A 13,675-nucleotide genomic window follows, 5' to 3' on the forward strand; every position below is an offset into this window, starting at 1 on the left:
AGGAGAGGAAGAGCATCAGGATAAATAGCTAATGCATGTGGGGCTTAATACCTAGGTGATGGGTTGATAGGTGCAGCAAACTACCATGGCACACATTTACCTATGAAACAAACCTGCACATCCTGCATATGTATCGTGGAACTTAAAATAAAATTTAATTTAAATTTTTTAAAAGAAAGGCCCTATGTAAGCATGAATATCAAAGTGGGAAAGAATAACACATATTCCAGAAACCTTAGCCCATGTCATCATCATCTCTTGACTGAACTATTCTATGTAGCCTTAGAACTGAACTCCTTTCTTCCATTCTCGTCCCTGTACAATCTCTTCTCTATCCAGCACCCCATTTGGTCTTCGTTAACATGTAACTGGACCATGTCATTCTCTTTAGTGGCCACTACCGCTCAGAATTTAAGCCAAATTCCTTGTCTAGCCTTGCAGAGCCAGCAGGCCCTTACTCTGGCCTGCCTCTCCAACCCATTCACACTCCCTTGCCTTGATCCACAGGCTCAGGACAGACTGAGCAACTCAGCCAGACTGAGATGCTCCCAGTTCTGGAATGTGCCAAGCTCTTTCTGTGTTCAGGCCACTCACATTTGCTCTACAACCAAATTTGAAATGCTCATTTCTCTACTTTGCACATAGCTGACTCCTCATCCTAAGCCTCAGTCAAAAATATTATCTCCTGAGAGAGATCTTCTCTGATCATCTCTCCAAAATAGGATACTTCTGCTACTCTTCTTAACTGCACCCTTTTAAATTCCATCTTTGCTCTTAACACAATTGGTAATTACACATGTATTTTTGTATTTACATGTTTACTAAATGTAACTCCCCCTGGACCACAGGTAGGAACCATGTCTATTTTATATACCATTTAATTAAGCAGAACCTAGTGTGACATGCTCATTGAATATTTATTCAATGAGCAAGTGAATGAATAAATGATGATGTGAGAGCCAGGGATCAAGAGTCCCAAAACCATGATAAGCTTCAGAGAATCTAGACCAAACAATGCTCTTGATTCTATTTGCTTTCACTGGAGGCATTAGAGACAAAAATCCTATACTAATAGAACAAGGTCTATTAGTAATCTCCTGTGCGACTAAAACAAGTCTGCTAGTCTACATGTCCAAACTTTGTCCAGTGATAATGAGAAGACAGGGAAAATACAGAGGTTGTAAAAGCATTTTACTTTACTGATTTTATTTCCATAACCTTATACTAATTTGTGTAGTTTGAATTATAGAACACTGAGGCACATAAGGGGGTGGTTGCCGACTTGCCACCATTAATGTTAATCATTGTCACGGGCTTCTTGCCTAGTAACATGGAGGCAGTTAATAAATGAGGTATACTTCACAGTGCATCAGGCAGACATAAATAGCACAACCTGAAAAGGAAATGAAACTTGAATATCCTGAGTATGGTTTTACAGCACAAAGGCTGAAAGGGCCTTCTCTTATTAACACTCTTCGTTATTTTTATTTCATACTATATTGCTTGAAAGGTTTTCCATAGGGGGGAAAACAAAACAAAACAAAAAACCTTAGCCCATATGAAAAAGATTCCACACTGATTTGAGCCAGCAAAATGGCTCTCTAGTTTAGACCATAATGAGTGGCTCAGAAATACTATTGGATTTGCTCACACAAACCTGGCTGTGGTTTCCAACTTCCTATCTGGTTCATGTAGCCAATTCTCATCAAGAAATAAGACTGTGTTACCTGGGAAAACAAGGCCATGTCTTTTTGAAATCTAGTTTCCTGTTCGAAAACAAAAATCAACGTTCAGCATTCTTTTTCCCCCAGAGAAGACAAAGACTTTGCAATGGAAATTTCTTGCTAATTCTGTGAGGATATGTTGGCATCAGATTCTTCTAAGAAAAAGCATGAAGTGTTGAGTCACCTTTATTCCCACATCTACCACTTTAATCTCTTTGAAGAGATTCTGGGCATGCTGCACCTTTCTCTCTGCCACAGGCCTGCCAAGTTGGCACATAGAGAGCAAATAATAGTAATAATAACTTCAGTATGCTAGCAGCCCTAAGAGTCTATTGGTCAGTAAGCAAGGATGGAAGGAAGGAATGGAAAATGGGGAAAGAAAAGCATAACATATTCCATGAAAATAGAAAAGCTCTCTTTACTACTACTTACACCCAAAGAAACAGAACCACAGATATATAAAGAAACCAGTGGTAGAGTCATGTTGGCTAATCATTCATTCAGTTTCATTTCAGTCATTTGCCAACCATATATATTCAGTGCTATGCAATATAGGTCAGACGCAAATATCTTAGAATTACGGAAATGTGCTTCAGAATTTTTTAGGTCAATTCTAATCCCCCTCCCATTATTTGAGCAATCAACATTACATCCGAATTTTTCATTCTACCAAATGGAGACAGTTAACATCTATCTACTCTCTCCTGTCTCATAATTTCATAAAATAAGTGACATTTTTATATCAAAAAAGTAGGAAAGACAAAATAAAATAAAGTCTATTAAATTGAATGTCTACATTCATAAAAGTCCCCATATTTCTTTATTTTTCTCATTTTTCAGTGGACCATAAAAAACCTCTCCATAGACTAGTACTGATTCAGACAAAATCATCAATTTGTAAATAAGAATACTAAGGTAGAGTGATTTGTCAAAAGTAGTACAGTCCGTCAATTGCAGAGTTGGGTCTAGAACTCAAGTCTCCTAACTCCCAACTTTGTGTTTTCTACATCATACTGTTTATTTGTAAAAGGTACAACTTTTGTTCTCAAAAAGCTCAAAATATCAAGAGGAAGATTGGACATGCAAGCCAAAGTTACAATGTGATGAGGTCACGAGAGAGGTGCAGTCCCCTAACAGTTCTAACTGGGGAGAGCTCATTTGCAGCTGAAAAAAGGAAAGGAAGTGGTAGGGAATGGTATTTTCACTGAATTTTTGAAGAGTAGAAGGAATCAAGACAAATAAAAACAAAAGGGAAGGGCATTCCTGGAAAAGAAAAAGGGACATACAAAGGAAAAGATGCTGCAAAGTTCAGGCAACAGTAAAAATCTGACCAGATTGCGACACTCTTGCAGATGTATGAGGAGGAATAACAGAAATTGAGCCTAGAAATGTAGTTGGTCATTAGCCACAGAGGACATTATTGGAAAGACTCGGGGTCCAGCACTTGACTCCCTAGGCACTGAGGAGTCATTGACAATTTTTGGCATAGAAATGGTGCAATTATCACTGGGCTTTACAATGATGTATAGGATGGCTTGTGAGACATTAAGCTTGCAGTCCAAGTGACCTAATTGGAAGCTATCATAAGAACCCAAGGTTGGGGGAAGGCAGGAACAGAACAAGGGCAAAATCAATCAGATTAGAGAGAAGAAAATATTCTGTCAGTAGAAGCAAAAGACATTAGTGACAGACTGGATGTTGTGACAACCAGGTGTTCAACCTGGGTGACAAGATGGAAGTTAGCAGAAACAGGAGGTTTAACAATGCTACTAATAACCCCAACACTTTGGGAGGCCGAGGTGGGAGAATTGCTTGAGCCCAGGAGTTCAAGACTAGCCTGGGCAACAAAATGAGAGGCCATCTCTAAAAAAAATCAAAACAATTAGGTGGGCATGGTGATACCCGCCTGTGGTCCCAGCTACACAGAAAGCTGACACATGAGGATGGCTTGATCCCAGGAGGCCAGGGCTGCAGTGAGCCATGTTCACACCACTGAACTCCAGCCTGAGTGACAGAGCAAGACCCTGTCCCAAAAAACAAACAAAAAAATAAAAACAACAGGAGAATTGAAAAGAGTCATAAATAAACAGTATCTTGGGGAATATTTTATTTACAAAACACCATGTTCATACCTCTCAAGTGTAGACTTACTAAAAATGTATTGGTAAAGATTATCTGGTGAATAAAAACAATTTTCAGACATGAACATTCAAATAATTTTCAGTAGTTGAAAATCGTGTTGATTGCCTTGGTTTGAGAACAATTGCTCCCAATCCTCATTTAAAATCATGCAGAAAAAAAAAGGGATAAATTAGAATTCCAGAGCTTTCAGGGACCTTGTAAAGCACAGGCCAATTCCTCATTTTCTAAGAGAAGAAACTGAAGCACTGAAGCACAATTATTGTAAAAATACACAACTTACTCAGAGCAACATGTGTAACTCGTAGAAAATTTAAGACTAAAACCCAGGTCTCCAAATGTCTAGCCCATTGCTGTCTGTGGAGCAGGACACTGCTTTCCCTTAGAAAGTCTGGGTAATGTTCCATTTCCATTACATTCCCTCTATTGTCTTTTCTTCAGTGTTTCCCCAAACAAGTTCCTGAGAACACCAAGGACCTACCACTAAATTTTTTTCTCTTTACTATTTCACAGGCCTCCTAACCGTTTCCTTAAAAAGAAATAAATGAAGTAAATAATTTTGACGTACTGATTGTTCTCATTCTAGAATGTTATGAAGAATAAAAACACAGTAAGAGGTGAAAATAGCTCACAAAAGAGAACAATTTATGCTACCTGGCATCTTCAGAACAAGTCCGAAAAGTATAGTTAGGTAACAGCTCTGACCTACAGGATGCAAACTTCAGGATTCCTGGGGGAAAGACCCGAGGTTATTTTGTATTACTAGAAGGTACTGTATTATATTAAATCATATCTGTGCTGCCAAAGGGAATGTTAAATAAGCATGCTTGTTGATTTATCCAGGGATTAGAGGCTTGTTAAACAGGCAAAAGCTGTCATCTTGATCCCAAAATGGGCAGAATTGAGTATGACTCATCTATTTTGCATGTCAGCACATCATGAATTCACCAATATGACATGACGACAGAGAGATCAAAGTAGTTACCTATGGATTATAATTCCTTTGAGAGCCATTGCAGCTCCTCCAATTTCGAACAATGCACTTTTTCCTTAATAAGCAATCTATTCTTTAAAATTGCTTCTATGCCCCGCTTTTCATGCCTGTTCAGATCCAGCCACGGAGCAACGTAGGCTGACTACTATTAATTAGATGTCAGGTTTGTGTCAGTGAATTTATACACGTTTCCTTATTTAGTCCTCATAGCTCTACGAGGCAGGCGCATTTTCAAGACCGGAAACACAAGTTGAAAGAAATTAATACCACACAATGTCAGTGAAAAGATCAGAAATCAAACCAAGTTTATCTGCTGCCAAATTTCATGATCTTAACCATGGTATCCTGCTCCCACTTCAGCCCAGATGTAAACAAAATATTTCTATGAGTAGAATGTACTCATGTGCTAGAACACTGTCTATAAAAGAAGGTAAAGGATGTGAAGAGGCTGTCAGAAACCAATGCTTGGTCTTCTTTCATTGTCAAAGTGAGTTGTAGCTTTCTAGTTTCAACTTGGGTTACAATAATGGCTCTCCTAGTCTCTGTAACTGATCTCAATGAGGCAGTAGAATGTTTGTTCTTCAGTATTCTACAAAGTAAATTCTGATGTTGAAATATTTATTGTCACATCACTGCCTTCATCAGAAACTATTTTAAATGGTGGCTGGAGTATTCTTAGAAAAGTCTATAATCAGTTATCCAAAGAACTCAGACTCTTACTCCCCTTCTTCTGAGCCAGAACTAATCCCAAAGTTCTGGTTGCTCCAAAGTCCATGTCTATACTGATGCTATATCTTGTATCAGAGCTTGAAAAATCTTAATTATTACAGTTTTCTGTATGGACCCTCCATGGCTTCTGCAGTTTTACTATCTAAGGAATTTGAGATGGTTTAATAGCTTCTTAAATAGCACCCAAACCAAACTAAAGCTCTTCTTCTATTTTAGATCAAATGTGGCATTCACAAGGAAAATCTGAAGTTGAAAACACTTTACAGCTGCTGAGAACTCTAACACTGTATAGTACTTAACATTTAGTGGACTAAGTGTTGTTGTATGTCAAATTCCCCTGAAAGTAAATAACACCTAAGGAATCTTATGCAGAAGGACCAAAAAACAGATGTAGCAGAAGACTCTCAAGGGCCACCTCTTACCTGCTGGTTCTGATAGGCCGTAACTGTGGTGAACACAGTCTCAGGAAAGTTGAACGTTTTCACCCCATCCCCAACAGGAACAGGCTTAGTGGGTGAAAGGTCACTGCTGAAGTCTTTGCGAATCACATGAACTCGAGGCTGGTATTTGTGCATAGAGTGCAGAATGATCTGAAATAAAAAGGGGAATTGTACCAGGCTTGGCTTTAAGGAACCTACATTTTGCTCTCATGCAAAAATAAATCACTAAGTTGAAGCACTATAGGAAAAGCACACATTGGAGGTGAGATGTACAGAAAACTAGAAATCAGTATACTTGCCCAGGAAGAACTAAGTGATTAAATAGCATTACATGGAACCAAATAGCAGGACATCCTTATCATGGATGGTAAAAGTAATATGTTTGCTTCAATTGGATAATGCTGAATGACTTCTTTAGTACCAATGGACAACATGTCACTAAAAGGTTTCAAAACCTCTGCCATGTGACAAGTTGTTCCCTCCAGCTTCAAATTTTCAGCATGTATTCATGCTGTCTTTAAATTCTACATCCTATTATTTGCATTCATTATTGAATATGTGAACATTATTTTGTTATGTGAGAGTAAATGGTAGATATGGGTTTTCACTCTTTCAGAAAATTGTTATTTCCTTGAAGATGGAAGCAATGGTTTTAGCTTATTCAATCTTCATATAGCACCCAGTATGGGTCCTGCCATTCAGTGAAAATTCAGTATGTGTTTCACTGCCAAAGATAAATTAATAACATCACACGCTCCAATTATACCTGGAAAGCCTTAAGATTTAGTCTTCCCTGTAAAAAAATTCTTGACAAATTAGCTGAAACTGTCATTCACTTGTTTCTCTTGTTTTATAGCCTTGTGGGTTATTCTACTGAATGTTGTGATTTTTTCTACCACTGGTTGATTTGTCTTGTTTTGCTGTCTTGCCTCCTCGACTAGACTGTAAGCCTCTGGAGCACAAGGACTTTGTCTGGTAAACACAACTTGATGTATAACAGATGTTTGCTAAATGTTAGATTTGTAATAAATGGAATTTAACTGGAAAAAAACACTTTTATGCTTACTTACTTAAAATTACTTAAAGTGGCATACAGATTCCTTATTTTACCTATTTGAAAAAGACTGGGGCTAGCCAGCTCTAAAGCAAACAGAGGAAGAGAGAAAGAAAGGGGAGATAGGATTCTTTGACTCACATGTCCTTGATCATCCAATTCATTGTTGGTAAGCTTGAGTTTGTCAAAACTGACCACCTGTCTCATCCAGGTGTCTCCAGAAGCTAGAGAATCAGGGTGTATATAAACTCTTGGGGGCACAGGGGAATCAGCATTGCCAGCCACCATCCACTTGGAGCTATGATACACATATCTGAGATAAAGAGGAAGAGAGGAAAATTCAGAGACAGAGGCAGAGAAGGGACAGAGGCCCAGGAAACAAGTTGAGACAGGGGAAAGGAAAGAAAAACAAAGAGATTACATGAATGGAGAAGTAATGGGAAAGAAACAGAGAATCAAAGGAGGAAAAGAGAAGGGCAGATAACCAGGGAAATGAAATAGAGATAGAAATGGACAAAAAGATGGAGTGGGGAGGGCAGAGAAGTGTTGTGGTTAATGATCAAATCTTCAGCCCTCGCAAGGAAAACATTCTCACAGCCGTCTTCCTTTCTTCCCTCTCTCCATGCCGTGCACCCCTGTGTGCACACAGGCATCCTGAACTCACATGTCTAGCTATAGAAAAGGCATTTTACTGCAACCTTTCACCTTTCAAATGCAAACCATATAATCCCTTGGCCATTTGTTCAGGATTTTGTTCCTTATTAAAAACATCTTCCATATTGTCCTATAAAATGCAGCCATGTGCAGAGCCCTCCCAAGCCTCTCACTGGTTAACCATTTCCTTGCTAAGAATCTGGACTTTGAGGCATTTCTATGACGGGCCTTTGCCTCTCTGCAACCATTTCAGAAGCACCACCAAATACTCCCAGTTCACATTGTCTTTGATGAACCCGTTTTGAACACCATCTTCTACACTATTTTCCCACAAAGTCACTGGAAAAAAGACATTGTTTGGTAGCAAAGGAAGTCAGTTTTCCCGACTTTGCCAATTTTCTCATAGTTCAGAAGAAACATCTCCATGGATCTGGTACTTTCCTGCTTCTCAGTTCTAAAGGACCACATGGGACCTGGACCCTGAGAAATAGAGGCACCCAGTCCAAATCACAACTCCCAAGATCCCCTAAAACAAGCTGGAAGCATCTTTTCTCCTAAGTCCTGAAATCCAGACCGTGTCTCTCTCAGCCATCTCTCTCCCCACTTGCCATACTAGTCCTGGCCTTTTTCATCAGCTCTTGCCTCCCTATTCATGGGTTTAGGGCCAAGTTGTTAGACTTTAGATATTTCAAAAATGAGTAATGATTTACTGATTTGAGTGAGACCTCAAGAGAAGAAATAAGCCACAACTTTTTTTTTTTTTTTCTGGCAAGAACTATGTATAAGCCATCCAAGAGACATGGAGACTATGTTGGCTTTTAATCAGTTTGAGGGAAAATTACTTAATAATCTCACTCACAATCCATATCAATGAATAATAATTCTCCATAAGTAGATATTCTTCTTGAAATTTTACCCAGTTCTCCTGTTCTTCCTCTCCATCATCTATGGGGTGATCCATCAAATATACATTTTAATATGCTTTATTGTTCCACCTCTCCTTCCTCTTTCCAAAATAAATCACCCCAATTTATTTAGCATTTCACAAACCAAATTATTCAATATGTTAATCACTTCCAATGTTAATTAAATTAATTTTAGACTTAAGATCCACTTGATTTTTGCTACCTTAGGAGACACTATACAATCCCATTCTATCCAGAGACATAGGGGGGAATCCCAGGTCAAAGTTAACACTTTTTCCACCTGGTGCTCTGCCACAGGCCATTGACATAGTCTCCATTCCTTGTTCTCTGTACAGCATGCATTGCTAAACTATTTCCTCTAAGGAGTTTGAAGAATTGTCTTGGAATGCTGGTGATACCCACATTTCCACATCCCAGAGTTATTGTTACCTGTATCTTTTATTGTCCACAGGCACAATGTCCATTGCTATGTAGTATTGCTGATGTGGATCTAGGCCAGTGATTTTCACTCTCATGGCAGGAAACATCCTCCTATGAAGATGAATAAAACAGAAAGCTCAGAAATCAGAGTGGGAGAAGTAGCAGGGGTAAAAGCTTACACAATGTGGGTATTTTTGTTTGTTTGTTTGTTTGTTTGTTTTTTGAGATGGAGTCTCGCTCTGTCACCCAGGCTGGAGTGCAGTAGCACAATCTTGGCTCACTGCCACCTCCACCTCCCGAGTTCAAGGGATTCTTCTGCCTTAGCCTCCCAAGTAGCTGGGACTACAGGCATGAGCCACCACGCCCAGCTAATTTGTGTGTGTGTGTGTGTGTGTGTGTGTGTGTGTGTGTGTGTGTTTAGTAGAGATGGGGTTTCACCATATTAGCCAGGCTGATCTCGAACTCCTGACCTCGTGATCTGCCCACCTCGGCCTCCCAAAGTACTGAGATTACAGGTGTGAGCCAATGCACCCAGCCTAAACAACGTATTCTTATTAGGTACTCTAAGCATATCAAATTCTAATGTCCTCTAATTCTCAAAGTTGACTAATTTTTTTCACTTTGGAAATTATCACTATGAAATATACAATAGACTTATACTACTGAACTACTATCTCTTCTTAATTTAAATTGACCTATTTGATGATTCATACTCTCCAAGGGTTCAACCCTGCTTTGTATTTTTAGTTAATCTTAGTTGTGATATAAATGTATGCACAGGCATGTGTGTGCATGTGTGTAGCCATGCATACATTTCCTATTAGCTATAATCTTTTTAAAGGTTAGTATAGCAACTTACACTCTTCTTATAATCTGAAGAGCTTTTCAGTTTATTGCAAGTTATCATAAAATATTTTCAACTGAGTTTATTTGAAAATAACCACTCTAAAAATAGTCTCTCAAGTATAAAAGAAAAAAAGGAAGTCTCCAAACAAAGAGCCACCAAGATTTTTTAGTGCATAAAACTGTAGAAAATTTCCTGCAAGTTCTCAGGCTGTCAATGTGTGTGTCAGAGGAAGGACCCTGTGGAATTGGAAGCAAATACCAAATGAATTCTCATGGCCTCTGGGCAATACCTTGTTTCTACCACAATGGCTTGTTAAACTTGCCAAAGCAAGTGAGGTCAGGATATAGCACTTTACGACTTCTCTCATAATTGAAGAGAGGAGGAGACAGAGCAGCCCAAAAGAGGTATTGAGTTTCAATAAGTCTAGAATAAAGTTCACCATTCTTCTTTAACCATAAGAAAGAAGAAAAACATCAAGCTCAAGCTCTTTTGTATCAAGCCGGACATAAAAAGTTCTCAGTTCAAAAATTTGGATTGCCCTGAATGTGCTCTAGGCTACTTGTATGCAAAATGCTGCATTAAGCTTAACCATCTGGGGCTAGTTAGTTGAGCTGGGCAGAGCACAGTGCTAATGAGGTCAAGGTCACAGGCTTGATCCACATATGGCCTAATTGGCTTTGCTCCATTTCATGGCCATAGACCATACCCTGACCTCAAACAGCCATCTTGCAAATATGTACTGGTTGGTCACAGGAGAGGCTCCCTGTGCTAGTTACACACTCACTACTCATCCAGGAGAAGCAACCCAAAAGGCTAATATCCCCTGGCAGTAGGTCAGTGACATCATAATCATATCTGAGAGAAAGCACAAGAAGGATCACAGTCCTTTAATAGAGATGGTGGCTAATTCTTATATGGTTACAAAATTAATGCATAACTATTTCATCTTTCTCACCTTATTACTCTTCAGAAGCTTCTAGGATATATTATCATTTAAAAATTTCTCCCCCTACCTCACAATTTTTATTTAAAGGCCTCATACTTTTGTCTTATGGTGGGCTAATGAAATTTGATGATGGGATACTCACATTGACTAAATCTAACATTCACTATAGGTTAGGCTCTTTAATTTGCATTAATTAATTCCAAAAATTTGGGAACCTTGATCTACACATTTAAATACAGATAAGTAATTCCCTTCTTAATAACACTGATTTATAGCTTCCCTGTATATGTAAATGTTTGGAGGGCATCTTGCCAGAGATGGGGCAAAAGTCCTCTCATTTACTACCTGAGATAAGAAAATATGGTTTCCCCCAGTCACCTAGAGGCTGTATTACACGAAAGAGAGAGATTTCTTTTATTCATACCTTTACAAAAAAAGGTGTTAGATGTTTTTAATTCAATATCTGTTCTGTCTGGAACCATTATATGACCTTTAATGGAGAAGCTACCCATCCCTTTCCAGTACCCGACTTCTAAAATAAATGAACTATGTGACTTTGGATAAATCATTTAACCCCATCACCTATAAAACAAAGGAAATCGACTAGATAATCTCTACAGTGCCCCCTTGCTTTAAAATTCTGTGACTACCTTTGAATTCTCTTCTTAAAAACTTCGCAAGCCTTTTTTTTCTTTTTGTCACATTTTAGCATAGAATATCAAGTGAAGTCACAACAGTCTAAAGAAAAGTTAACCTTTCATGTTTTACAAAAAGAGATGTGTTTGGTTTTAATTTTATGGCTAAATTTAGGCCAGTTCTTTTGTCTTCTAAACCCTTTAATCCTTGCAAGCACCTCTGTCCATGGTGCTGATTATGCAGGTTGGGTTGGTACACTCAAAGACTGAGGGCTCTATAGACTTCAGCAGCTCTGAATCAATAGGATCACAGTTTGGGGTGTGGAAGGAGGTAGATGGTGACTAAAATCATCTAAGTGAGAAAAAGGAGAGAAAGCCATATATAACTAACATAACTAAGAAGATGGAGATTGGAATTAAAATGGAAAAGAATACTGACAATACTGCATAGCAAGAAAAATGAGTGAGAAGCAAGAAATTAACCAGGAGAATGAGAAGGAATGAAGAAAATTCACAGAAGAGAACGCCTTATTTGTATGATTCAGAGTTGTTTCAGAATTACCTGAGAAGAATTAGATGTAGTAACAACAGTTGAGACAACTGAATACAGAACCAATTAATGTAGTTTCTAAACTTAAACAAAGGATTTCAATTATTACTAAAGAACAAACTATGTGTCTGTCTTGGGGAATGTGTAGAGTATCCAGATATTAAGGTGAACTTGTGAAATCAGAGATATGGAAATGAAAATACTGCAGAAGAATTACAAAATGAGTCACAAGAAGGTTGTCAAGGAGATGCTCAAATGAACTCAATTCACTAAAGCACAGGGAATAAGAGAGTGATATCAGGAACAAACATGACTGGAATACAGAGACCCAAGAGTAATAAAGTAAAAACCCAAAAAGAATACCGGAAAATCTTATAGACAAAAAAAATGTAATATTTCTTCTCTCTCCAAACCAACTCTTCTACCAAAAACTTTAAAAAAAATTTCCTTGAGTTACTTTGTTTTCTTCCAAGCCTTTACACCACAAAATGTGGAACAGAAGTACACTGAGACCCAAGCAACGAAAAAGAGATGATATTGAACACAGTTATCCAGCCCATCTTCTCCCCCTAGGAAGCCTTTAATGGTTTTATTCACTACTGAGAGAAGGAAGAGAGCTCCAGAAAAGAAAGAAAATGAACAAAATTTCAGCTTTATTTTAACTTCATGTTTTTGTCATATCTTATTGTTTTGGGAGGTTTCCTTATATACACGTAGATAAACTGGACCCAATCAAAATATTATTTTACTTTAAATGGCTATGTTCATGAAAACAGCTCACAATCAGTAAGATGCGATTTTTGTTCCCCATGACATGTGAGATTATGTACACTGGCTTTGAAAACACAAAAGTAGCATAACTGTTTTGCTTAATTTCAATGAACTATTCCTATATGCTGAAAAGCTTAGTCCAAATGTATTTATTTATTTATTTATTTATTTATTTTTGAGACAGAGTCTTGCTCTCTCACCCAGGGTGGAGTGCAACGGCACGATCTTGGCTCACTGCAATCTCCGCCTCCCAGCTTCAAGTGATTCTCCTGCCTCAGCCTCCCAAGTGGCAGGGATTACAGGCACCCATCACCACATCCAGGTAAATTTTGTAACTTTAAAAGAGACAGGGTTTTGCCATGTTGGCCAGGCTTGTCTTGAACTCCTGACCTTAGGTGATCCACCCACCTTGGCCTCCCAAAATGCTGGGATCACAGGCGTGAGCCACCGTGCCCGGCCCAAATTTAATTTTATCTAAATCGTTTCATTTTGAATCCAAGGGGCAAGAACTACAGCCATTTCTTAACAGTTCAGAGTTGAGACCACTGTTTTAGAGCCACACAGATTTATGCAGAATTCTGGAGCTGCCTCTTAGTACCCATGTGCCTTAGCCAAGCTAATTAATGTCTTTCATCCTCTGCATCCTAATCCATATATGGGATGATTATGTCCAACCTCATAGGGTTCCTGTAAGTTTCAAAGATGTATGTTGAGTGTCCAGCACAAAATAAATACTTAACTATGGAAAGCTGAAACATACCAATAAAGGAGTAGCTTAACTAAAAGTGTCTATATCAAGAGAAGCTGTGTTTTTAAAATTTTGTAATCCTAGAAAAACAGTTTTAC

General features: G+C 38.4%; 1 protein-coding gene across 4 annotated transcripts in view; it reads right to left on the reverse strand.

Annotated features, from left to right (window-relative positions):
- TBX15 (T-box transcription factor 15) overlaps nucleotides 1-13,675 on the reverse strand; it is a 104,992-nt gene that overhangs the window by 34,114 nt on the left and 57,203 nt on the right. For all 4 annotated transcript variants that reach the window (XM_016924806.4, XM_016924810.4, XM_016924813.4 and 1 more), the window contains exons 3-5: nucleotides 9,090-9,191; nucleotides 7,222-7,393; nucleotides 6,009-6,176 (exon numbers count right to left, since the gene is read on the reverse strand). In XM_016924806.4, coding sequence (XP_016780295.1) covers nucleotides 6,009-6,176; nucleotides 7,222-7,393; nucleotides 9,090-9,191 — 442 coding nt within the window. The remainder of the gene's footprint in view (nucleotides 1-6,008; nucleotides 6,177-7,221; nucleotides 7,394-9,089; nucleotides 9,192-13,675) is intronic.

This window comes from Pan troglodytes, chromosome 1 (assembly GCF_028858775.2).
Source record: "Pan troglodytes isolate AG18354 chromosome 1, NHGRI_mPanTro3-v2.0_pri, whole genome shotgun sequence".
In the NCBI taxonomy this organism is placed as follows: domain Eukaryota; kingdom Metazoa; phylum Chordata; class Mammalia; order Primates; family Hominidae; genus Pan; species Pan troglodytes.